The 27,609-nt window shown below is 38.8% G+C and overlaps 2 protein-coding genes across 2 annotated transcripts; both read right to left on the bottom strand.

The window, feature by feature from the left end:
• Nucleotides 1–3,909: 3,909 nt before the first annotated feature.
• On the bottom strand, nt 3,910–17,637 carry slc6a18 (solute carrier family 6 member 18). The gene is made up of 12 exons (XM_062435563.1): nt 17,496–17,637; nt 16,671–16,811; nt 7,860–7,997; nt 7,341–7,522; nt 7,150–7,260; nt 6,940–7,052; nt 6,725–6,853; nt 6,455–6,611; nt 6,108–6,312; nt 5,844–6,003; nt 5,577–5,739; nt 3,910–4,119 (listed from the first exon to the last, which is right to left on the bottom strand). Exons 1-12 carry the CDS (start codon nt 17,635–17,637, stop codon nt 3,910–3,912), a joined length of 1,851 nt encoding a protein of 616 aa, XP_062291547.1.
• Nucleotides 17,638–21,471: 3,834 nt separating this feature from the next.
• On the bottom strand, nt 21,472–27,164 carry LOC133995944 (sodium-dependent neutral amino acid transporter B(0)AT1-like). The gene is made up of 12 exons (XM_062435454.1): nt 26,966–27,164; nt 25,696–25,836; nt 25,457–25,594; nt 25,144–25,325; nt 24,936–25,046; nt 24,728–24,840; nt 24,391–24,519; nt 23,113–23,269; nt 22,814–23,018; nt 22,534–22,693; nt 22,118–22,280; nt 21,472–21,609 (listed from the first exon to the last, which is right to left on the bottom strand). Exons 1-12 carry the CDS (start codon nt 27,162–27,164, stop codon nt 21,472–21,474), a joined length of 1,836 nt encoding a protein of 611 aa, XP_062291438.1.
• Between the last annotated feature and the right edge of the window lie 445 nt (nt 27,165–27,609).

Below are 27,609 nucleotides of genomic sequence, written 5' to 3'. Positions count from 1 at the left end.
ACTTTCACTATTAAGCAAACATAGCCCTAAGTTCTACTGTTGTTTTTCTACGATTTGATTTCGAAACGTTTGGTGAAATCAAATCGTAGAAAAACAACAGTAGAACTCAGGGCTATGTTTAATACGGGCATATTCCAAGGTGACAATGCCAGGATTCATCTGGCTCAAATTGTGAAAGTTTACTTTACAATAATATTTTGTAAAATACTAAACCAAACATGTACTTATATAGCGCCTTTCTAGTCTTTTCGACCACTCAAAGCACTTTACACTACAACTCATTCACACACATTCATACACTGATGGCAGGCAGCTACCACGCAGGGTGCCACCCTGCACATCAGGAGGAAGCTAACCATTCACTCGCATTCATACACCGTTGGCACAGCAACGGGAGCAATTAGGGGTTAAGTGTCTTGCCCAAGGACACAATGACATGTAGACTGGAGGAGCCGGGAATCGAACCCCCAATCTTTCATTTGGAGGACGATCGCTCTACCTCCTGAGCCACAGCCACCCCCATAGATTTTGAGGGGAATCTACGGAAAAATCGTATCGTATCGTATATCTTATATATCTTATAATGAGGCTTTTGCAGTTAAATAATGTTTGTTTGGTATTTTTCAGTGAAATAGTATGTACAATAAGTACAACTAAGATCAAGCGGCATGGTGGTGTAGTGGTTTGGACTGTCGCCTAACAGCAAGAGAGTTCTGAGTTCAAATCCACCGGCCAGCTGGCACCCTTCTGTGGGGTACTCTGGGTACTCCAGCTTCCCAGATTACAGTTTAGGTTAATTGGTCATTGGTCACACTGTGGGAATGTATGTCTCTGCTCTCTGTGATGGACTGGTGACCTGTCCAGGGTGTACTCTGCCTCTCGCCCAATGACTGCTGGGATTGACTCCAGCCCCTCTGTGAACCTCTAGAGAGGATAAGCAGTATGGATTTTTGATGTAAATTGGTTTAATAACATTATTATTGTGCTAATTCAGCAGAAATCCAATGTTGAATTTACTGCAAAATGTAAGTTTATACAATTTTTAACTGTTTTTTTACAGGTTGTTCTGTAAATATGGTTACGGTTTAGCCGTACTTCTTACAGAATTATTCTGACAATCACAGCTGCTGGTTTTTTTCCGTAAGAACGATGGGATTTTTTTTACAGTGTATTTTTGTGTTAGTAAGCCAAATCCTAAATATAAAGATTGAATCAAATTGTCAGCTCAAAATGTTAATTGTTTAAAACATGATGGGGCCAATTATAAATGAAATAATGTACCCAAACTCATCAGGGCGAGGGCATGTCACACACTGCAGCAGTGTGGCTACCTTATGTGTTTTTAATAGTTTTTGAACAACAGAGGAAGAGGGTTTGGATACACGCACAACATTTTTAAGTAGGATCAGTTCTGGGTTGGTTTGGCTCTGCACATGAGATTTGCTGACAATGTGAAAAATATCGGAAATCGGTAGCCATATCCTTTAAAAGCAAATACATTAGTTGTAAACTACGGCTGCATAGCAATGACATAGCAACAGCTCAGCAACGTAAACAGTTGGCATGTTTGCAGATAATAGAGCCTTAATGGCTATATGCACAGACAGAAAGGAGTAGGGCATAGGACTTACCAAGTATTAACTCTTCCTGAACAGAACTCACTAAGGGAAAGAAGTTCCAATGCACCTTTGCACTTACACCAGTCTAAACCTGCTGAGAAAAAAATTAATGTTTAAATCATTACCTAAGGAAAATTACATGAGGAATAAAGCCTGCATTTGCTCTAATTCTAGCTGGGTGCATGCAGTGGCATCTGTCACTCTATAAATGTACAAAATAAAAACATCAGCACTGCAATTGACTCCAACTCTTATATACAGTCTATGCTCCAACTCCTGTGAACCCCTTGGATTCTCGTCCCTCATTGGCTGAGAGACACTCGACGTCACTTTAGCTGCTTGTGGGTTAACGGCATCCTGAGAGAGAGGAATAGCTGCTTTGTTAACCAGTGTCAGATAACACATTTACACAGCCTCTACTCTGCGCACACATTTATCTGTGTACAAAGTGTGCCATTTTCTCTCTCTTGATCGCCGTCTTCCCTCGCTTCTCTTTCTCCCTCTGTCTCTTGTAGGCTACTATCCACACACACACGCATTCACATCACACAACTGTTGGTGAGGTAACACAGGATAAAGCTAAGCTACATCCTAAGGGACCTCATCTCAGTCACGTGGGTTGCTGCTGAGCTGGTGTGTTTGGGAGCATTGACCACGAGTCAGCGCCATTGCGCCATTTTTGTCTAGCATAGTGCCCCGTATCCGCACCTCCTATTCTTGCGTTCTGCATCCACATACACACACACACAAACACACACACACACACACACACACACCCGTCTTTCCCTCTCTCACACACTTGTACAGGCTTGTTCGTACACAGCTGTTGTTCATGTTTGTTCGTTCGTATAGCGGTAGGACAGTTTATTACAGAACATTGATTAACTTGTTGATTGGTGGAGGTTAATACATTCTTATAGCTTTAAAGAGAAGTGTTCGGACTCTAATCCTTCAATTTTTCCAATTGTATTCTTTATTGAGGCTAATTTGACCATTTGGTTATTGATTCCGGTTTCCGGAGGTGCCCCAAATTAATAATTAAAATACATTATTCTTTAATTTCTTATTAATAATTAATGATTATTTATGGGTTATGGGTTAACCAAACGCACTCCCTTCCGCTCCTACATGGTCATGAAGGTCAATCCCATTGAAAGTGGACTTTGTGAGAGGTATACCCAACCCAACAAATATAGATACTGTTAAATTTGCCAACAGCATGATCTTAAAAGTAGACAGGACTGTTTATTGCCACCTTAAATGTTTATTGCAGTGCAGGTGGATAGATTTTACAGTTTGCCAGCAAAGAGAAAAAACATTTTCCACTCTTATGTTGTCATCATCCTGTCAGGGAAGCGCAGACTAGAGCGGCGTCTGGGGGATTTGAGATTGGCCAGGGTCAGAAAAGCCACTAACCCCAGGACCGCTGTTGAATTCCTGGCCATCCAGACTTACGCTATCATTTTGGCCCAGTTTAAACTTCCAGCAAAACCAACAAATCCACACCAGCTGAAAGGTATGGATAAGTATTTAGTTCAACTTCTCTGATATGTTAATGTTTTGATCCTGAAAATTTTAAACCATTTCTGTCAAAAGCAAGTTGTAGCAATAGCACTCTTCTGTGATGAACCTTTGTCATAAACACAGCCTATATAACAACCATCAGCAGATCAATAAAGCTACTTTATTAGATGCCATCTCATCCTATAGCTGTTTTTCTCGCTGGACTTTGATTTACACTTCATGGTAATTTTCCAGGTAAGGAATGTTGTCACCTTGTAAACAGTTTATATGTAAATACGTTAATGTCAAAGCATATTATGTACAAGATGATTTGCCTTCAGTCTTGATGTCTTCCAGTTCTTTGTACTGGACTTATAATCTTTTAGAAAGCTGTCAGAAATCAGTTCTTTCTCTTAACAGTAGGAATCTTAAGATCTTATGCAGGTCTTGTGACACCTAAAATAAATACACTTATATTCAAATGTAGGGTTTTATGAATGTTGAATAAAAAAGAAATTGCGTGTTTCACTGTGCTGTTAGATTTGTCTCACTCCTGTATTTACATCACGTGCAATACACAAACATGTACGACGGAAAGGATTGGAAACATCTTACTGTTAAATAAATCCAGTTTTCTTATTGAAGAAACAAATGTGAGTTGTCATAAGTCAAGTCAGGAACTGACAAATCCTGATAAATACAAACATAAAAAATCAATAGTTGTCCATAAATTAAGTGATAACCATCAAGTCCTTTTCTGATGCTGGTAACATTATTACTAAGCCTTTCAGTTTGTCTGTTCATGTGTTTCAATCTCAAAGCCGTCATTGTTGTAGGGGTTTAGGGCAGCACTCGTTGAAGACTTCTTGATTCCACAGCATATCAGTTTGTAGAGAGCCACCAGTGGGATGGAAACCACAGGCAGTGCTGAGAGAAGGATGATGATGGCAAACACCCAGTCGGGGTAGGGCTTTGTTTCAGTTTGGGGGAATGATTCCTAAAAATAAACACAAAAAAGTGTAAAATGTAACATAATTTCATTTTAAAGTACAATTATGTTAGAACAATAGTTAAATATTTGGGGGGAAATGCTTATTCACTTTCTTGCCAAATTAGATGCGATCGATCAGTCTTATCTGTATGCAAACTATGAAACTAGTGCTAGCAACATAGAAACAAGTACTTTTTGTTTGTGTACAGATTAAACAAACAAGATATACAGTATTAAATAGTCAAATATAGAGGTGCTGTTTGATGGATTTTTTTAAACCTTTGGACAAAGCCAGTTTTCCACTGCCTCTAGTTGTAACACTAAGCTAAATTGTGTTTAGCTTCATAATTAGGGCCTGATTCACTAAAGGTTTGGGTGTGTAAAAACGTGTGCAAACGTGACATCACCCGCAAAAAAATATGCAAGCTGATCTACTAACGTGGCGCACTGAGGCATACGTCTTTCAAATGTGCAAGATAATACGCGCTGTCCATTTAGTACATAATAAATATACAATATGGGGCGTTTTCATCACAGTGTGCAAAATACAGGGAGGAGAAAATGCAAATATGTTATTTAGCACATGCATTCTGATTTACCAAACTCGAAAGTATTTTGCAGACGGTTACTGCATCTATAAATAATACCTTTGAAAGGGCAGGTGTTAACTGGCTGCTGTTACTGTGGTGAGGAGGAGACGGAGGCACAATGACAGAATATGCAGAGAACTGATGTTTTCCACCCATGTTAATATTTTTGGAGTGGAACTAACATCATTGACTTTGTCACAAATACTCTCACATACAGTATGGCGGGTTTTTTGGTAATATTTTTTTTGCTATATCTCAATATTTTTGTTAACCTCTTCCACGGGAACCTCTAATTCCATAGGATCAAATTTATTTTTGCGCTTTCCGGCTGTCTGCTCATCCAAATTCTCTCTTTTAATTACTGCTATCTGCACCTGTTGTCATTTGCACAGTTTGCACATTTATACTTAGTAGATCACCCGCAAAATACATGCTAACCAAATATGCAATCTGTTGCACTGCACACACAATTTAGTACCCTTTATTTGGGATCATAGTAAATCAGGCCTTAGTGTACAGTCAGAACAAAAGAATAAGAATATTTCTCACAATTTGTTTGTTAAAGCTTATTTAGCTGCCTGCCACAGGTAAAAATGATACGATAGCTGAATAACTGAACAAAAACATTAAAGTTATGGGCCTTGAACCATTGAACTAAAAGGTGCTGAAATGCTCCATAGGCTGAGGGAATGTAAGAGTCAAGTGATACTGATCTTTGGAATTATCTCTTTTGGTGACACCTTTCACATTAAAGATAGTAATTTGATACATTGCAAATATGAAAATATTGATTAAAGAAGCTTTAAATAATGTCTGTGTGTTTTTTTAAGGTATCTTACACAACAGCACAATATTTAAGTATCATCGTCTTACATAATCAGGGTTCCATGTGGGGTAGGAGGGGTGCTTCTGTGCCTGGATGATGACGTAAGCCACCAACACCACTAGGAGCATTACTGGACTGATCACCATCCAGCACGCCTTCCAGAAGATGTTGGGCCTCCTCCCAGTCATGAAATAGATGTCTTCACTGAAACTGTTAAAGGACACAATGACAGGAGAAATGTTTAAACGCTAGAATTAAAACTGTATATGAAGACAGTTACACTTATATTGAAGAAGAGGAGGAGAAAATGTTACTTTTTCATTCCATAGACGTAAATGACTCCAACAATCTCAAAGAATGCAATGATGAGAAGAGGTACAGAGCCCACGTAGCTGTTAAAGACCTCCACCCAGTAGTTCCCTGATCCCTGAGTGAAGATGAGAGCCATCAAAAAGGATATCAAGCAAATGGATCCTTTGGAAGTAAGGGAAAAGAAGTTCAGAAAGGTAATCCAAAGCAAACAAAATATATCCTTTTCACTTCAGAACAACTTGTCTTTCAAAGTGATTTGCAGGTACCTGTTACAAGTTCATTGGGGATCCACTTGGGTACCAGGTTGAGGTCATTGATGGGATTCAGGACTCCCTCAAGGTTGCCAAACATGGAGGAGAGGCCTAAGCTGAAAAGCATGATGAAAAACAATATGGCCCATGCCTGCGAGCCTGGCATCTCCAACACTGCTTCAGTGAACACGATAAAAGCAAGACCAGTACCTGAAGCGCTCTGGGGGAGAGAGATAAGAAACAAAATCATGAGGGATCTTTTACATGTATTTGCTTGACCAGCACATCATATACTGTACTCAAGGAGAGAACAGAAAACAACCAGATAAGAGAGGAGTGGTGTGTTTTTAAAGATGCATTACCTGGTCAAGGAATGTTTGCAGGTCACAGTGCCTCAGGTCCACACTGGAGAGATCATCTGGATGTGTCTGATTTAGATACTTAAGCCAGGGCTCATAGTTCTCCACTGTTATGTTCTGATCAGAAATCTCAAAGTGGTTGGTCAGAGCCAAGATGTTTCTGCAGATGAGATATTTAAAAAAAAAAATCATCTCTTAGGATTTTCACATGCCCAGTTGTTATCAGCAAACAAAGAAGAACCGTTGAATGACAGAATAGTTGTGCATACATACTCTTTTAGACAGGAGTTGTAGACGGTGTTGGCTTTGAATCCCAGGATGGAAAAGATGGGAATGGACGCGTAAAGAGATGTGGCACTGTTTATTATTCCTACTAGAACAGCATCCATTTCACAGTCGTTTCTGATAGACACAGAACAGAATAAGATATGGTCCTGCCACAAATCATCCTAAATGTGCCATGGGAGCTGTAGAGTTTAAGTCCTCACCTCTCAGTGTTATAGCTGGAGAAAGCTATGAGACCTCCAAAGGCCACAGAGAGAGAGAAGAAGATCTGGGTTGCAGCGTCCAGCCACACCTGAGGGTTCTTTAGTATCTCCCACTGTAGCAATCATGTAAACAACACATCAGGTCATAGGGCCTGAGATTCAAAATACAATCTTCTATCACCTGTGGTAGCAACAAGTGAGCAAACTAACATCAGGAGTGAAAAGGTACATCAGTCCATCAGTGGCGCCAGGCAGAGTGATGGCACGGATCAGGAAAATGGTCAGTACCAAATAGGGGAAGGTGGCTGTCACATACACAGCCTGAGAAGAGAAGAAAAACATAACTCAATATGATACTAAGATTTGAAAAAACACTATATATTTTCACCAGGACCACTGACCTTGCCCATGGACTCAATACCTTTGATGAAACAGATGTAGACCACACCCCAGGCGGTGGCCACACAGACGACCATCCACCACTTCAGGGAGCCGCTGATTTCAATGTTAGGTGTGATGTCCAGTGTCTCACGGTACCAGAAGAAATTCACTGGAGTACTCTTCTCACACTCCACATTGTAGCCTATATGGATGCAAACACATGCAAAGAAATTAATTTTGAAAGAAGCAAACATGTGGTATCTATGAAGGCCTATTTTTAACATAGAGAATCTGTTCTCTTTACTCGTCATTCATTGTTACTTTCCACTCAGAGAAAATACCCAGAAACAGAAGCCTGTTCTTTTTATTTTATGTTGTGAAGCAAACGTAACCTAATTATCAAATTGCTATCAGACAATACTTCTGTTATTACTCTTACTCTAATAATGGCAACCACAGAAGAGTTCATACTATATCTTAATGATGATAAATGTATTTAGACCTGCTAGAAAAAACGCAAAGTTGGATTTCTCACTTACCTGTAAGGTTATCATTGAGTGGGCACTGGCTCCACGGCAGTGGATCTTGAAAAGAGTGGAAGAAGTACCAGAGCACCCAGGCCAGGATGGTGTTGTAGAAGAGGCACACCAGGAAAGACACTATCATGGAACTAATGCCTACACACAGGAAATAAATAATGCAATTTAACAACATTTCCCATCCCACATCAGGGACAGACTGGGACAATAATTCAGGCTGGGAATTTGACTCCATTCCAGGCCAGTCTTTTCGTGCAGATGTCATATATATTATGATACAATTATTTTAATCATTATGTTTTATAACATATTGCCAATAGAATAAAAGTACATTTCAAGAATCCTATATCACACAGATAGAACAACACACGTTTACTTTGATATTACAAATCATTTCCTACAGAATTTTGAGAGACTATGGTGGTGGGACCTCATTTCGAACCCTCTAGGGGGGTCTGGGGGCATGCACCCCTGGAAGAAAATTGTGTAAATTTTTAAGTCAAATGCATGATTCTGGTAGAGAGGTAAATATCTATAAAAAAATATTTGTGCTTTAGTCATTTAACTACTGGTTGTATAGGTATGAATGATGATGACACACCCACAGAGCACAGGAAAGACATTTTACCAGTTAATAAATGTTCCAAACAAACCATAAAAAAAACAACGAATGTCCATATTTTAGCTCTGAAACAAAGAAAGCAGAAGTAATTGTCCAAGTTCAACTAGTTTATTCTTGAGGAACATATAAATCACTGTTAGATGTTGACATTTTTCAGTTAATATCTTTTTCTATATTGTGTTTCTTTAACCCTCCTGTTGTCCTCGAGTCAAGGAAGGAAGGGAGGAGGAAGGAAGGAAAGGAGGGAGGGAGGAAGGAAGGAAAGAAGGAAGTAAGAAGGAAGGAAAGGAAGGAAGGGAAGGAGGGAGGGAGGAAGGAAGGAAGGAAAGAAGGAAGGAAAGGAGGGAAGGAAGGAAGGGAAGGAGGGAGGAAGGAAGGAAGGGAAGAAAGGAAGGATGGAGGTAATAAGGAAGGAAGGAGGGAGGGAGGAAAGAAGGAAGGAAGGAGGGAGGGAGGAAGGACAGACGGAAGGGAGGAAGGAAAGGAAGGAAGGAAGGAGGAGGGAAGGAAAGAAGGAGGGAGGGAGGAAGGAAAGAAGGGAGAGAGGAAAGAAGGAAGGGAGGAAGGAAGGGAAGAAAGGAAGGACGGAGGAAATAAGGAAGGAAGGTAGGAGGGAGGGAGGAAAGAAGGAAGGAGGGAGGGAGGAAGGACAGACGGAAGGAAGGAAGGGAGGACGGAAAGGAAGGAAGGAAGGAAAGAAGGAGGGAGGGAGGAAGGAAAGAAGGAACAGTCAACACAGACAGGGTCAATTTGACCCGGGAGGACGACAGGAGGGTTAAATAACTAAACTAACTGTCTTTGCTTATCAATAAAAGACTCGACTTCCAGATGACGTAAAGGAGAAGAGGGTTTCCCCATGTTTTATGTGTGTAACCAGTTTTACCAACACACTAGATGTCATATAACAAATTACAATCTGTTTACACATGCTTTTTTTTTCCAAGTAAAAAGAACAATTGTTGCTATTTGAGTTGCTAGGGGCGGAGCCAATGTGGTGACCGGCCCCTCCTTGGACTCTGATTGGCCACCACAGGTCCCCCCCCCCCCTCCCCCACACTGTTTGAATGTACTTGGTTGATATTCATTTTATACTAGTTTTCTTATCCAAAACTAACATTTTACTGTGATTTGATATTTGCTGCCTCACTGTCATTACTGAAGGTGCACTGAATTTAATTTGTATTGAAGTTATTGTCATATCTTACAGGTGAAGGCAAGAAAAGTCGAGGGGAATAAAACTTACAAAGTGCTCTTCACACTGAAAGGGGGGGTCGGCAGCTTCGGAGGAGTTAAGTTATCTAAGGCACTTCAAAAAGATATGGGGGATGTACTTCATGCCAGTACATTGGATAATGATGCACTAATGATAGTTTGCAAATCCTCAAAACAGCAAGCAATAGCTTTAAAAATAAAGAGCTTAATGGGAAAAGAAGGGAAGGTTGAAGGGTATGCTTCAACAGGCAGGACTGGAAGTAAGGGAGTAATTTAAAATGTATCAGTGGAGATCTCAAAGCAAGAATGATTTAATAACTTAAAAAGGGGAAATATCCTTAGTGTGACAAAACTGGGAGGATCTCAGAATGGGAGAAATAGTACTCCAGTATTAGTGGAGTTTAAAGAGTAATAGCTGCCTAATAGGGTGTCACTGGGATACATGATGTATTCAGTAAACCCATATTAGGGCCCCCTTGAGATATTACAAATGCCAGCAATATGGCCATGTGGCTGCAGTTTGTAGAGGCCAGCGTAGTTGCAGACGATGTGAGGAGGATCATGATGGCAAAGAGTGTGAAAAGCCTGTTAAAAGCTCAAACTGTAGAGACCATCCTGTTTTATTTAGAGGCTGCCCAGAGTATATCAAAGCAGAGCAGATTCAGAAAATAAGACAGGAAGACAAAGTATCATATGCAAAGTATATAGGAAACAGGTTATGTTACATGAGATTGAGACAGCTTCTCAAGAAGATACAATTGTGGTTAGGAAGAAAGCCTTTTTTAGCATTTGTGGTTGAGGCAGCTTGGAAGATTAAAATGTTGGCCAAAAAGGAATCTGATGCAGTTGTGTCAGCAGCTGAAAGGCTGATGCGGATATTGGGAATAAACCCACAGGAGCTGTGGGAGTTTACATACTTTAATGAGCCTAATCCTAATCAAGGGCCTATAAGTGGAAGCCAAAACTTGACAAAAGAAGTGCTTGAAGATGAGATGATAAGTGAGGAAGAAAATGATGATTATTAAACTCCTTGTGCTGATGTTCTATATTTTTCAGTGGAATGCCAGAAGTTTAACAGCCAATGGACAAGAACTTAAAAAGTTTGTTGAGGCCTTTAAAGAGTCACCAGAAATAATAAGCATACAAGAAACTTGGCTAAAATCGTGTATAGAATTTGTTATACCAGGATATGTGTGTGAAAGAAAGGATAGAACAGACAGGAGTGGAAGATGGTGTGCTACTCTCATAAAGTTAGGAAGACAATACCAAAGGAAAACTATTAATACAAAGTCAGAATGTGTTGTTATTGACGTTTGGACTGGTGCAGGGAAAGTAAGTATAGTGAACATGTATAAACCCTACAGATAATAAGTTTGAAGTGAATGCACTGGAAGACATAAATGTACACCTAACTGAAAAAAAAAATAGGGGCACAGACAAGTGTAACTCAGGTCTGGGGGCTCATTTATAAAATTACAGGAGCATTTAAGCAAACAAATATACCAGTCCTTCACAACAGGGCAGTAAATAACAAAGACAAAGCAAGTGACATAGTATTAGAAGAAATATTGGCACTAATCAACACAGTATGGGAAGAGGGAAACCTACCCAAGTTCGAGAAACATTCAGTTATAGTCCCAATATTAAAACTAGGTAAGGACTGTCATGATACCGGGTCGTACAGGCCAATAGCCCTCTTTTCTGTAGTTTGCAAAGTCATGGAGCACATGGTAACAGATCTCCTGGTGCACACTTTAGAAAAGAAAGGGTACTTTGAGTCGCATCAAAGTGGGTTCAGGTTGGGGAGATTGACAATGGACTCGGTGTGTAATTTCTAAAGAGGGTTCTAGCCAATAAAGAATCTTTAGTAAGTGTATTTTGGCGTGGGACACATTATGGAAAGAAGACTTATGATAAAGCTCTATAAAGCAGGAATAAAAGGAAGAATGTTTAACTGGATTAAAAACGTTTTATGTGACAGAACAATACAAGTAAGAGTAGGCACAGTAAGGTCGGATGTGTATAGAGTAGACAATGGTACACCCCAGGGAAGTGTAATTAGTCCAGTGCTATTTAACATCATATTAAACAATATGTTCAACAATATTGAGGGAGATTATGAGGTGTTCGTATTTGAGGATGATGGGGCCATTTGGAAAAGGGGAACAAACCTCACGTATATCCTCGAAAAAACTCAAAAAGCGATTGATAGGGTAATTTAATGGGCAAATGAGTGGGGTTTTAAAATATCAACAGAAAAATTTAAGTATATAAAATTTGGCTTCAAAAGAAAGGTCCCGAACACTGTTTTATCTTTTATCTATAGCACCAACTTAGAAAAAGTGGTGGAAAGGTTGACCTGGCACACACATTTCGAAAAAACAATAAGCAAATGTGAAAAAGTTGTCAACGTGATGCATTGTCTGTCAGGCACCAGCTGGTGATCTGAAATGGCAACCCTTATGATAGTATAGGGTCATGATCTGTTCGGTGCTTGATTATGGGAGTCTTGCGTATGGGTCTGCAGCACCAACAGTGTTGGCTAAGCAAGATGTGTTACAAGGCAAAGCTCTTAGAGTTTGTAGTGGAGAAGTCAGGACAACTCCAGTGTAAGCTCTACAGGTAGAGTTGGATGAAACTTTTCTTGAGTTAAGGAGGACAAAACTGCTTATGTCTTATGGAACAGCACTGAGAGTTAACAGGTAGGAAAACTAAGCAAAGTTTTGTGAACTCCATGAGGCAAAGAGCAGATGAGGTTGGGATTGTTAAAATAAAAGTAGGGTCAACTATCTGCTGGCCTGACATTCCACAGTGGCTGTAGCCTGAACCTGATGTAGACCTGGGCATCCTAAATAAGATCAAAGAATGGGTAGTAGATCCACATAACATAGTTCTGGAGCATCAAAAGGAAGTGTGGGGAAATAGCTTACACAACTACACTGGTGTTTAAAGAGACCCTTCTACAGGAAGAGCAGCATTTGAGTTTTTTGTATGGGAACTTTAAAAAGGGAATGGGTGGAGGCTTCCAGATTAGTATTTGATCAAGTTATACAGCAGAGCTGTTTGCCATCCTCTGTGCTCTTAGGTGGACTGAAAAGAAAAGATCTCACTCTACAGTAATTTGTAGGGACTCCCTATCAGCGTCAAGTATATAGAAAATCGAAAGTCCAAGGCTAGACCAGACATTTTAACAGAATGATGTTGGTGGCTATACTGAGAATTCATAAATTGGGATGCAGTGTGGGTTTAATGTGGATACCAGCACATGTCGGAATTCAGGGGGAACAAAACAGCAGATCAAATAGCAAACACCGAACCCAGAAGGAAAAGGTACAGATATCTATATACTAAATACAACCATCTGTAACTCATTGGGCTCTGAAAACAAGTGTGGGGGGGAGGATGAGGTCAGGTTATTGAGGCTAAGACTCAGACACTGCGGGTTAGAGAGTGGGCTGGCCCTGATCAAGCAGCATCCAGATGGGAAGTGTCAGTGTGGGTAAATGGAAACAGTTAAACATGTAATCTTAAAATGCAATATATTTTCTGAGCAAAGAAGGAAACTGTATAGAGACCTGTTGGACATTGGAGAATCAAAATGTAATATGTCAACTTTACTAACCAAAGGAGATCTGGAGAAAACAAAACAATTGGTGTAATTTCTGCATTCTGACTGACGGGGGCAGCGTCAAGCCTGCCAAACCAAAAGAAGAAGAAGAGGCCCGTTCCGCTAAAATACTTTACATTTTAAGGGTAAAATGTGTTTTATTTGCCATATATGTGTAAATAAACTCCCGACAACACTAACTAATGTTCTGTGATGATGTTGAGTGGTGGACATGTATGTGGAGCAAGTTGCCGTACAGGTTACGACGTAGCTTTGTTAGCTAGTTCGCTGCTAGCTTTTGGCTAATACTGGTGGTGTGGCTGTTTGACTGGCGGCATTTTTCTTCATTTTGTTTCACTGTATACAGTAAATGTATTGTTTGCTAACCAAATGCAACAACTGTACCAAGATAGTGGTTTGACTAACTGAAAAATATGCATTATTATTTCTTCAGGGAAAAATAAGCAGTAGACACTTTCGAGGGAAAGAATATCATTGTAAAGGTCTTAAACTATTGAGAATTTCTTCATTGTGAAGAAAAAAACAAGTAGCCACAGTAGGACTGAGTTTATTTGTCCACTCACTCGCCCCAACCCTAATAAGAGTTTTAACTGTACACATTGTGTACTGTTAATTAGTAGTGCAGTGATACATCGATCTACATCGATTTAATGAGCTACGAGCCAATTACATTGATGCAAAATGAAAACATCGATCATTTAAGATGCACTTTTATTTTGAAATTCCACTGGCATGTCTGTCTACGCCAGGCGGGGAGTTCCGGTCCTCTGAAATGATGCCAACGCGGAAGTAACTTAAAACTGCATTCTATCAAAAGGCCACCAGGGGGCGACCGTTTTGGTGTCAAAAGGACTTCCGTCTATACAAGTCAATGGAGAATTCACCAACTTTTCACTTGATTTCTAACCTCAGTAAACGTTTTCAAAATGTGTTTATGGCTTCAATCGCTAGTTTAAAGCCTTCTTCAATGCAGTATGATGTTCATTTGTGAAATGTTGGCCTCCCTGATTTTATATTTGACGATAAAGCAGGGTATGCATTAGGGCGTGGCTACGTCGTGATCGACAGGTTGATTGGTTCACAGGTTCAGGAGGGCGCCTTGGCTCCTCCTGATGCCCATATAAGTCGAATCCGTGTTGTTTTTTTTACCCAGCATGCACCAGAAATTTTCAAGATGGCGCTGCCCGGATCCGAAACTATTCGCTTCTAAGCAGCAGTCCACAAACCAATGGGTGACGTCATGGATGTTACGTCCATTTTATATACAGTCTATGGTCTACGCCCGATCGCGCACACCTCCAAACAACATGCATGTACACCCGTCATTTCTGTGTTCAGGATTTAGTGGGTGACTTAATTTCATATATTTGGCGATTTTTTTAATCATTCAAATTTGGCAGGGTGGTTAACAACACACTTTTCTGTGGTATGTCAAACTCAGAACACATATTTATTCTAACTTTACACAGACTTTAAATGTGCTGCTGTTCGTCTTTTATCGTGTCGTTCTTTCCTCCGCAGGACGGTAGACACCATAGTTTTAAAAGAGAAGTAAAACTCCTTCTTTAATATATAAAAATAGTGACTTAACTTTCAGTCGGTTTTATTTTATAGGATGTGGAAAAAAAATTGTGGTAGACGCGCACATTCGCAGCTCATAACGCAGGTGGATCCCAGTTTACCTGCAATGGGAGCTTTAGCGTGCGGACTTTTTTCTTGCTTCTACAGATTTTATTTGTTCCAGCTGCTGCTTTCTTACTCTGGATGTGTGTGTCTACCTCTCAATTTTGGATTCGAAAATTTAAAGCTCTGTATCAAAATGTGGCACTTTATTGTGAACAGGACGTCTATTTTTTATGAAAAAGAATAGTTTTCCATTTAAATGTCTGGTTGAGCTCAAAAATAATAATGTCAAATTATATTTTTGAAGCGTTTTGATTGAATTAGCGTCGATATCGTCTCGCTGCCTCCTGAATTGAATTGAAATCGTATCGTTGCAGATTTTTTGATATCAGCAAACATTGAATCAATATATTATTGTATTGTGAAGAAACTTGTGATTTACACCCCTACTGTTAATATCTGTTGGCACTGGGCAGCCACTTTTCTCTAATATCCAGGGATGCAGAACATTTTTCAACTTGTTCATAAAAGTTTGTCATTTGGTTTTAAATGTCAATTTATTTGCATTAAGACATTTTGAATGTATTTTCTCTGGATCATACATGGTGATGAATATGGAGATGAGGATGAAGGCCCATCATCTGCAGTTCAGCAAGTAAAGTCCATTTAATTATATTTTGTGTGCTGTGTGTATAGTTCATGTCATTGTTTATTTTTAAGCAATTAATGCATGTGATATCTCATATTGTGTGAAAAAACTATTAAAAAACCAACTCTTGCAATAGTGTTATATTCCATTTTGTGACCAGACACTGCACCTGGTGACCAGTCAGATCATTAAGATATAGACCAACAGGCGTCTGCCCCAGGTTGTAGTAGCAGTGACACAGAAGAGGCTCCACATGGTTCACATCTCACTCTGTGCTAACTGCAAGTTATATAACCTAATCATTCTTTTAAGATTAAGGAAAGCCTCAGCAAACGTCAATGACAATCTAGTTGTAATACTAAAATAGAAGACATTGTAGGCACTGATGTAAGACAAGATTTAAGGTTTTTCTTTTTTGTGCAATGTCTAACGACTGTTTAATCTTTAACTGTAATATAAATATGTATGATTTACATCACACATTCACAACTTAAGAGACACTGTAAACACTGATATCAGACAGGATTGAAGACTGTTACTATATATTTTTCCATAACTTTTTAACACTGTATACCATACTGTGAAATCACTGTGATGTGGAAATAAACCGTTTTGGCATCAATACTGTTTCATTTATTATTAATATTTATTGAGTCTAGATCTGTATTTTTGTAAAGCTTTTTTTTTCTTTTTTTTTTTTTAACTATTTACATGTTTTTTATATGTTCCACCCTCCCTGAGACTGTGCCGAAGCCTGCCTCCAATTTTCCAATTTTCTAGATCTGCCCCTGTATGAATCTGGTGAAATAGTATTTTATTTTATCTACTTTTCCTGTATAGGATAAGATCTGATCCTGTCTGCAAACTCATTTTAACTGAATTGTATTGTTCTCTAATCATATATCACATAACTTAAGCTGTGTTTTGTCTTTTTTCAAAAAGAAACAAAAGTGATTGATTAAAGATATTAATTATAGTGGTTAACTGTAACAGTAGAAATGTTGCTTATTCAACAGACATGTTTCTGTGACAAATGATCATTGTGATCTATTGTGCTAATGATCTTAGGGTACCCACCAACTCCTCCCAGAAGTGGTGAGATGGAGTTCCAGACACCAATGCTCCCCATGCGGAGCCTTTGTCCTATAGCCAGCTCCAGGTAGAGCAGAGGTAGACCCTCAAACACCAGCGCTATCAGGTAGGGAATAAGGAATGCACCTGAAAAGACATTAGGTGAACATTTACCTCAGAGTTACGCATCAGACAGGACTTTAGAGAGAACAAAGACATCTTTATTATCATACTGTAAGTGGTAAAAAGAAAGAAATTGAAATAGTTAAAGTTGAATGATCATGAGAGGTTATTTGAGCCATCTTGATGAATATATTACAGGCAAAGCTAAATAAGGGCACTGTGACCCTAATAGATATTCAGTGGCTGGTCATTATTTCATCCAAACAACACAGATCTGAAGCTAAAGACACTCAGTAACTAGTTTACTAATTGATCCCTGAGCTGAGGGAAAATAGAGGCCCTGCTGAATCTGAAACAATGGGTGTGAGAATAAGGAATCTCAGATTCAATATGTAAAGTTAATGGACCCTGCACACATTTTTGGGAGGTCTGTTTACTCAGGTTAACCTCTGAGCCAGGTTCTGTGGCTTTGGGACTCTGGATCTTTGCAGGAACTATGACGAAGTATTCAGCATTTGACCAATCAAACACAGGTACGGTTTCCAAGAAGGGTACCGTCCAGGAAACCAAGAAGTCTGATAATGTCCTGGTTCATCTGTTAGTGACTAATTTCACTAAAACAGATAACATTAAGTGCTGTTGCAATTCAGCTGTGCATTAAAGTATCACATGATTGGATAAAATAGTGATGCAAAGGTAGCATCTTACCTCCTCCATAAATTTGGCACAGGTAGGGAAACCGCCAGACGTTTCCAATTCCCACCGCAAATCCAATGCATGTTAAAAGATACTGAACCTTGTTGTCCCATTTGGGTCTCTCCTCTTCCACAGAGTCCTTTGTTTTGCCCATCCTCAGCTGATAAAATGCTTAGCACAATCCCAGTTCTGTTACAAGGGTACAGCTCTCCTAATCTTAAAATACACTTAAATTAGTTTAATATTGTATTTGATCCAGAATTCTCCTCTTGATTGGAGCTCAGTGTGTGTCAGAATAGTTAACCTCTCAAGTGGTGTAGTGTGAATGATGTCTGGTGCCCCTTTTGTAGTCTGTCTTTACACTCCTGAGTGGGCCGTCCTTTAATGCCCTATCAGCTGCAGCTTTGAGCAAGTGAAACATATTTTATTTGGGGTTTTTTTATGAAGAACCAGCATCAGTAAGGGTGTAAAATCATCAGGCATGATGATTTAATGGCTTAACCCCAGATTAATGGATAACCTGGTAATGCTGGTTTAATGTTGCACTGACTTTCAGTAAAGCGAACCGTTTGGATGCAGTCATTACAAAAGACGTCATGACAGCTGTTTCATGACCATGCTGTGTGCATAGCTCATTTTTTATACTTAATTTAATTGTAAATTAAGATACAATGTGTTTTACGAGGAAATAGAGCACATGGGTGAATAACTGAAGAAGAACACACCTAAAATGTAAATTTAAAGTGAACACAAGGAGAGAGAATTTGGGAAAAGTCATAATTCAATGAACCAGTATTAACAGTAAAATTAGTAACTCAGTAGTAACTTGGGTGGAAATTTCCAGGGAGAAACTATTCCAGTGTTTCAGTTTTGATACAATAAAGATTCTCTAACCAATAATAACTAACTGGACGTTAGAACTGGACAGTTGTCAGCTCTTTTCTTTGTTCCTGTTTGTCTCCAACAACTTTCTGTACAAGACAAGTTGTTCTTGTTTCAAAGACTTTCTGAGCAGACCTGAGGTTGATGAATCACAGTAAGGAAAGTCAAGCTTATTTGTATAGCACATTTCAACAACAGGGCAATTCAAGGTGCTTTACTTAAAAACACATGATATAAAAGCAACACATGGCAATATAAAGACATTTAAATACAATTAAAAGAGTTAAATAGGAAAACACATTTAAAGATATTAACTCTAAAATTTGGATGTAAAAAACAAGTTGCAAACAGAAAGTCTTCAGCCGTGATTTAAAAGAACTGAGAATTGCAGTTATTTGGGAGTTTGTTCCTGATATGTGAAGCATAAAAACTGAACGTAGCTTCTTTATGTTTAATTCTGAGTGTGGGGACAGAAAGCAGACCTGTTCCAGACAACCTGAGAGGTCTTGATGGTTCATAACGTAGCAGCAGATAAGAAATGTATTTTGAATCATTGAGTGCTTTGTAAATCAACAGTAGTATTTTAATGTCAATTCTTTGACAGGCAGGAAGTCAGTGTATGGATCTGAGAACAGATATGGTCAACTTTCTTGGTATTAATGAGGATTTGAGCAGCAGCATTCTGAATCAACTGTGGCTGTCTGATAGACCTTTTTAGGGGGACCTGTCAAGACACTAGTTGAGTCTACTGAAGATAAATAAGTCCTTCACTTCCTGATATATTCTTCAGGTTGTAGTGGGCTGACTTTGTAAGTATTTTAATATGGCTGTTGAAATTCATGTCTGAGTCACTGACTCCACAAAGATTTCTAGCTTGGCTTGAGGTTTTTAACATTATTGATTGAAGCTGAGCACTGACTTTAAATTGTTCTTCTTTGTCTCCAACAACAGTTACTTAAGTTTGATCTTTGTTTAATTGAAGAATTTTCTGGCATATGCAATTGTTGATTTGTCCAGTCCACTTACTCAGTGCATGTATTGGACCCATAGACTATATATAAAATGGACGTAACATCCGTGACGTCACCCATTGGTTTGTGGACTGCTGCTTGTTGGATCTGGGCAGCGCCATCTTGAAAATTTCAGGTGCATGTCGGGTAAAAAAACCCTACGGATTCTACTTACATGGGCATCAGGAGGAGCAAGAGGCGCCCTCCTGAACCTGTGAACCAATCAACCTGTCAATCACGACGTAGCCACGCCCTAATGCATACCCTGCTTTATCGTCAAATATAAAATCAGGGAGGCCAAAATTTCACAAATGAACATCATACTGCATTGAAGAAGGCTTTAAACTAGCGATTAAAACCATAAACACATTTTGAAAACGTTTACTGAGGTTAGAAATCAAGTGAGAAGTTGGTGAATTCTCCATTGACTTGTATAGAGACGGAAGTCTTTTAGACACCAAAACGGTCGCCCCCTGGTGGCCTTTTGATAGAATGCAGTTTTAAGTTACTTCCGCGTTGGCATCATTTCAGAGGACCGGAACTCCCCGCCTGATTGGACCATAGTCCCCTGGTGATATGGTTATGTAAATGTGTGTGTTTTCTGCATAATTATGGTAACGTAGTTTATTGTTTCCTATAATCTGAGCCAGTGGGAGCATGTAGATGTCAAACAGAAAAGGCCCGGAATGGAACTGTGGGGAAGTCTGCTTATTTTTTGTCCGCTCAAATGTGTAATTACCTATTGACACAAAGTCCCTGTCCTTTAAGTAGGATTCACACCAGTTTAGTACTGTGCCAGAAAGTCCCACCCAGTTTTCCAGTCTAGTAATATGCTGTGGCCGACGGTGTCAAAGGCAGCACTGAGATCCAGTAATACTAACTGAAATTCTGCCACTGTCAGTGTTTAAGTATATGTCAGCAAAGACCTTAATAAGAGCAGTCTTAGTGCTATGGTGTGCTCGAAATCCTGACTGGAAGACGTCAAATCAGTTGTTGAGTGACAAGAAGTTGTTCATCTGATGGAAAATAGCTTTTTCAATGATTTTACTTAAAAATGGATGGTTTGATATGGGCCTATAATTGCTCAATAGTAAAGTGTCTAGATTGTTCTTTTTCAAGAGTGGCTTGATGACAGTAGTTGTATTGCAGGTGCATGCACATGTTTATCTGCAGTGGAGAAACAAAATATGTGACCTAGTGATGTTATTGCAGAACGTGCTTTTAATAACATTCTTTATCTGCAGCTTTTAAAAAGAGTCATTGATAATAAACCCATTATATCTGCATTTCCCATCTGTGACTGTGGGCTCAGTTTTAATCTGTTCACCCCTGAATGAACAACAGTGTGAGTTCAAAACCTCACCAAACTCATACAACTGATATAATTCTGAATCAGGACCTTCCATGTTTTAAACAGTTTGAGTTATCTAGCATAATGAAATCAAACAATGCAATGACTATAGTGATTGTGACTCCCACATAAAGTATAGGCAAGGTGTTAACAAACTGTGTCTGTAAGTAAATGTCTACCTTTGATTTATCATTAATTTTCAAAAGTATGATTGTCATCTGTAATTCCTTTCATGTGGCGCTGATACAATTCTACAGTTGTCTGTTTCTGCACTCTACTGGTGAAAACATGTTTCTGCAAAGGTATCCTACGTATAGTGAAACATTAAGCGAATAAGGTTACATTTCAGTGAGTTCAACTTTGTTTAATGGCAAAATTCAAAAGAACACAATCGTTTATTATTGTACAAAATTATATGCAACTTTCTTAAAAGGATAAACAGTAAAAAAGTAGAGTCAAGTCTATTCATTCTAATTTAGATATAACCCAATATCACAAATCACAAAACTGTCTCAAGGGGCTTAACAATCAGTACAACACATGACATCCTCTATCTTTAAGTATAAAATAGAACAATATCAAAGATAGGGCAGACATATAATTGCACAAACCATGACAACAAATATGGATCAGTTAGTAAAGTGCATCTCTAAAAGTTCAGTATTGTGTCTTAAGAACCTTTGCATAGATATAAATAGACAAATAATCATGCATTATGTTGTATTCTGAATTTTAAAACTTTTTTTTAACACTTAAAGCACTTTCGTTTCAGTCTACATAATGCATACCCAGGCACTGCCAGACTGGGGATTCCGGCCAAAACAAAGATGACTGCACTGATCCATGAAGGGTACGGTACTGATGCTAGAGACGGGAACTTTTCCTGCAGAGCAAAAAGCAGTGTAGTTAGAGTATTTAGCATACAATTGCTTTCCAAACATTGGTGAGGAATCAGTAATTCCTGAGTCCTGACGATATGGTATTAACAACATCTACCAGAAAAATGTTAAACACATCATAAATGTATACATTTTACAACAAACATGATTAGACAGCAGTTAAAAAAACACTTAGGTAAAACATAGGTCTTTACTTAGGTAAAAGTACCAATACATACAACTAAAAGTCCTGCATGCAAAATCCTACTGATATAAAAGTATAAAAGTTATCAACAAAATGCACTTCAAGTGTGAAAGTACTCATTCTGCAGAAAAATATCCCATATGACTGATATATTAAGATTGTTTCTGATATATCAATATATAAAACTCTATTCTGAGTAAATGTACTTTCTGCCACTGTGATTAAAGGAAATTCAACATAATGGAAATATACTGAGGCTGCAATCAAAGCTAATACACCAAAATGTAATTGAACACTTATCTGCTTACAGAGTTTGGATCCCAGACTAAATAGGTGAGTTCTTCTTGGACTGTTGTCACCATGTAGAAAACTAAGATAACTAAGATGATTAGAGGACTTAAGAACCTCCATGTAACCTGCCAGTAGATGTTGGGTTTGGATCCTGTCATGAACTCCACGTCCTCATTGAATCTGCCCCACAAAATGACTTTAATTAGATTGGAAAATAACTATTTAAAACATTTTTTAAAATCCTTGCTGAGATAAACAACAACTTTCACTATATACATAACATTTATAAAAAAAATTTAAAAAAGAATACTCATTTTAGAACATGGCACATTTGTAGCTTTGATTTGTAGCTGCTTATATACTAATTTTGTAGTTGATTGCACAATATAATTCAACACTGTGTCAAGAAAATACAAGCATTTCAAGCACTAACCTGTCTACGCCATAGATATAAACAATAGCTATCATCTCAAACAATCCAATGGTCAGTAGTGGAACAGATCCAGCAAAGTTATCAAAGAGAGTTAGCCAGTAAATCCCTGAATGCTGCGCAAATATGAGGGAGAGGACGAAGGCAATAGCACATGTTATTCCTGAAACACACATACACAAAAACAAGGGAACCTGTGTTAAAACAGAACAGCCACAATCGCTACAGATACATTTCCTTGTGTATTGCAAATATGCTGTCTAGATAATTACATAAAAGTTACCAGTCAGTGCTTCTTGTGGCCAATGTTGAGGTAAAACCTTCAGGTCTTTCAAGGGGACCACCACTCCCTCAATGTTGCCAAACAGGGTTGAGAGCCCCAAGCAGAGAAGCATGATGAAAAAGAGGACAGACCAAATCGGGGAACCAGGCATCTTGGTGATGGCCTCTGTGAAAACAATGAAGGCCAGACCTGTTCCCTCCACTCCCTGAACAAACACAGGATGAGGAGGGTATTATGCTTTTTAGTGCAGAAATATCATGTTATGGAGGCAGTTCTAAATACTGATAAACAGCAGTTACCTCACTGAGTAGTTTTTGCATGTCACAGGTTTTAATATTCAATCCAAGAACAGTATCTGGATAGGAACTGTTCAGATGATTAAAGGCTTCCTCGTAGTTGCTTTGAATGATGCTGTCTTCAGGAAGATTGAATCCATTTAATAAAGTCATGATGTTTCTAGAAACAAAAATATCAAAGATCAATAACTCTGCATTACTGGAGTCAACATCACAGATCCATTTAGTATTTTGACACTATTAAGAGTGCCATGGCATCCACATCTCATTCTCATATACATATGTATACTGGCCCATTTCCACCTTTTCTTGCCAGATAGGCCTAAGGCATTTTGACATGCCACAGTAAGTAAATATGTATATCATAAAATGAATAATTTCAGAATTTTATTTAGCGGTTATCATTGTTCATCCTGCCTCAGTTTCATACTGTCGTGGACAAATACATATACTGGGACACTTGTATAAAACAGAGCCATGATTAATTATTAATTATTAGTAACTTTAGCCCCTTAGTTCCTTTCTATCCTATGTGTGGGAGACAGTACTGGATGCTTCCCATAGCAAAGCTTAACAGACCATGGGATCAAAGTGGAACATGCTGTGTATGCCTGCCACAAGTATTGTCATTTGTTGTATTAGTTGATCCTCTGCTGGTGGAGTAAAGTCATGACCACAGCTCAGGGCTTTTAAGTAGGCCAAATGGACCTTTATTGAGTACAACATTTTCCTTTAATGCTGTTGTCAGTTGACAACAATGTCTGCTCTATTGTGGTTTGGTGTAACTGTCTGCTTAATTAAGGTCTCTCAGATCTGTGTTATCTGTAGTTAAGTGGGCTCCTGGACAGAAGCGTCTCTTGTTACTAATACATTAAGTGTGCATTGAAAAGAAAATTCAGCACTGTGTCCTTGGCGTGGTGCATTGAAACACCACGCCAAGGAGTGGGTCTGAATTTTCTGTAAACCTCTTTCTCATATCTTGACTTATCTCATTCTGGGCAAATGCATGTCTGTATTTCCCTCTTCAGATAAAGAGAATTTCTAAACCACTTTCCTATGCATCTAGGACTTGTCCCAAATGGGGAAAGTAACACCTGTGCTACTATGACAAATCAAATTTTGTCATAAGCCTTTTTTTAAAGTTTTCTGTCTGACTTTTGAATTATTATTTTGGAGTGATGAGTCTGCAAACCTATGTATAGATGTTGAGAGAGGAAAAAAGAATACACAGTAGTTTATTGTCTTCAAAAACCTTGAAACCCACATACTGTGACTACTCACTCACTGATACACTGGTCATATTTCTCTGTGGCCCTGAAGCCAATGATGGTGTAGGTAACTGCAGCAGCATAGACTGAGGTGCAGCCAGTTATGACAGACAGGATCACAGCATCTTGCATGCAGTTGTTGCTTTGGAAAAGATAAAAGCAAAAGATTCAGGACATGTTGACTTTGTGTCTGAAAATAGCTACAGTACTACCATCAAAGTCTTGAACTTCTGTGAGGTGATAAAATACATAGCAGATGTAAAATGTCTGAGAATGAGTATAAACTTTTCAAAGTAAGGAAAATGAGACTTGACTAAACACCACAGTTCTTATAAATGTCAGTTTCTTACTGAACAGGGTTGTAGCTTGAGAAAGAGATGAGGCCTCCCCATGCCAAACTAAACGCGTAAAAGACTTGGGCACCTGCATCTAGCCAAGTAGATGGTTTCATCAACTCGTTCACCTGCAAGAACGAGGCATTCAGTGTAACGTGGGTTTGTATTGCGACATACCTGTATATAAATAGGCTCTTTTTTATGATAGTGATTTGAAACATACATCTGGTACGAAGAGGAACTTGAGTCCACTGAGAGAACCTTTAAGAGTCAGTCCTCGGATAAGGAAAATGGCCAGCACTACGTAAGGCAGGATGGCTGTGACGTACACTGCCTGAGGACATGACAAGAAAAGAAAAACATGAACTAATAATGATAGCAGTGATTTAGTAATGCATTGTATTTCACTGCATTATTTGCCTACAGCATACCTTGCCTGAAGTGCTGATTCCTCTTATGTAGCAGATACCGATGACTGTCCAGGCAGCCAACAGACAAACTACTATAGGCCAGTGGAGTCCTCCAGATTCGTCTATGGAGGTTGAACTATTCAGAGTCTCTCGGTAAAAATAGTAATCCACAGTTGTGCTCCTTTGACACTCTGATATATAGCCTGCAAGGGAAATAAACACTCATTTTCAAATGTTTTAATCATGGGTAGAGTTTTGGGAGCATTGGTGCATATGTGCATTGGTGTATGTATATGTATTTGGGTGGATTTAAAGCATGTGTACATTCAAATACCTGTCTTGTTATCATTGAGAGGACATTGGGTCCAAGGCAGAGGGTATTGAAAAGAATTGAAAAGATACCACATGACCCAGGCTATTATGGTGTTGTAGTACAGTCCGATCAATAAGGACACCAGCATAGAGGCTATACCTAAGTAGGAAAGAATTAGTTACTAATATGAACTCAAAGGGTAGCCTGATATTCATTAACAGCTTTGTCTTGATGTGATGTGTCGAAGCTATTTTACTTACCGATACCAGTCAGATAAGGGTTGATTGCCGACCAAACTCCCACACTGCCTTTCCTAAGACGCTGCCCAATACCAAATTCTAGCAGCAGGAGGGGCATTCCTTCTAGAACCAGCAGGATTAGGTAGGGAATCAAAAAGGCACCTGGAAAATGTAGATGATCAATGGCACAGCTGTCTATCTGCACATCATTCCATTTCTGATAATTATTTGCCTTTTCAACCTGCCAAATATGGGTGAATGGTCCTTAAAGATTATATGTTAAAGATAATATTGAGTTCAACTGAAAAGTGCTGTGTTGGCATGCAATAAAAAAAGTTACAAGATAAGATGACTTATTGCCAAAGTAAATTTAGCAAATATGAATTGCAGTAATAGGACTTAATATTCATGCATCAAATTATTAGGTTCAGCAATAACTAAACACATAGCAGATGTTTTCTTCCTTTTAGACATACTGAGCCATGATTGTGCAATTCATAAATTGATTTAGTCCAAAAAAATAATAATAATAAGGAAATGCTAGATTTTGCATTCAAAATCACAGTTTCGTCATGACATATTGTTTGCATTTTGGTTTCTGGTCTTCAGCCAGCTCATGTTTCTCACTTTTGCTTTGCATGTCCATGTTTTAGAACACATGCAGAGAGGTCTAGGGTAGATAAACTATAAATAACTTTGGAGATTTTAATTATTTCATTCAGCTTCGTAAAAATATTCATAGTCACAACAATGTTTGTTTGTTTAAGAATTGTGTCACCATTAATAGTGAGCGATCTTAGTGCCATTCAGAGTGCTATGATGTTTTGGTGCTCTCTCTTCAGTCCGATTGTAAGTTCAATTTGGTATATAACTAAAGGCCTGTAAACACTGAGGATAATAGTTTAGTAAATTTCCATCTGCAACAGCAGCATGATATCTCTATAATACCACAGTTGATTTTGGCAGTGTATGTTATATTTGGTTTGATATTTACTGTGAGAAAACAATAGCTTACTGTTGTTGAAACTGTGCCCACATAAACCTTAAGCAAACTTTAGTTAACAATCACAGGAACATGTTTTTTTATTGGAAAGTATAAATTCACTGCGTTGATATTTAGTTTCTAACACCATTATGTAATTCCTAACTAATTCTGCACTGCTTAACTATGATAAATACTCCCTCCAAGTTCTTGAGGTAGATAGATAAGATAAAAAAAATACTAAAAAAGTACCTCAACCACACTGTGTCAAACAATCATCCAAAAATGTATATTGTAATCTCAGTTTACCTCCTCCATGACTTTGACACAAGTAAGGGAATCTCCACACATTTCCAATCCCAATACAAAAGCCCACACAGGTCAGGATGTACTGCGCTTTGTTGTCCCATTTTGGCCTGTCTTCGGCCTCCTCTTTGTCCATCCTCTCCAGATCATCGTAGGAAGGGATCCGGTCTTCCAGTCCTGGGTTAGGAATTATCAGCCTCATGGCAACTCCTCTGAAGCGGAGATCTAACACTGTCGTTCCTGGAAGTCAAAGTGAGGACTTAGGGTATGCACTCAGCAAGTTTATGATCTTTTTAATCTGTTGCTGTCCACAGATTAGCCAATGTGCACTCTGTACTTTTTTTTTTATACTACCACCACCGCCATTCAATTTGATCAAACATTAAGGACAGTATGATGGTCAGCTCAGTCCCCTTACAGCAAACAGGTTTGAATCTACCGGTTCAGGGTGTATGTTCCTGTGCAGTTGGCATACTGCTGTGGGGCCCTGGAGCTGATAATGGAGTAGCAGTTACAGATTGCACTTAGTTGCCACTATTGATGATGATGATGAGAACGGAGTACTACAAAGAAAACTGTAAAGGGAGATCAAATGAGGAGAACTGTATGATTGTAGAGTTGAGCCAGCAGCTCACCTAGTAAAGATG

This window comes from Scomber scombrus, chromosome 16 (assembly GCF_963691925.1).
Source record: "Scomber scombrus chromosome 16, fScoSco1.1, whole genome shotgun sequence".
NCBI classification, from domain to species: domain Eukaryota; kingdom Metazoa; phylum Chordata; class Actinopteri; order Scombriformes; family Scombridae; genus Scomber; species Scomber scombrus.
This window is presented reverse-complemented; position numbering and strand designations above follow the sequence as displayed.

Bases quoted from the DNA above. Each gene is read 5' to 3' on its own strand.
- slc6a18 (XM_062435563.1), bottom strand. From the start codon at position 17,637: ATGGGCAAAACAAAGGACTCTGTGGAAGAGGAGAGACCCAAATGGGAC. The intron at 16,812-17,495 runs GTAAGATGCTAC...ATGTCTTTTCAG, and splicing joins GTGCCAAATTTATGGAGGAG to GTGCATTCCTTATTCCCTAC. The intron at 7,261-7,340 runs GTCAGTGGTCCT...TTCTCTTCTCAG, and splicing joins GTATTGAGTCCATGGGCAAG to GCTGTGTATGTGACAGCCAC.
- LOC133995944 (XM_062435454.1), bottom strand. From the start codon at position 27,164: ATGAGGCTGATAATTCCTAACCCAGGACTGGAAGACCGGATCCCTTCC. The intron at 25,326-25,456 runs GTATTTGAATGT...TTTCCCTTGCAG, and splicing joins TCTCAATGATAACAAGACAG to GCTATATATCAGAGTGTCAA. The intron at 22,281-22,533 runs GTTAGTGCTTGA...TTTGTGGGGCAG, and splicing joins TATATCTATGGCGTAGACAG to ATTCAATGAGGACGTGGAGT.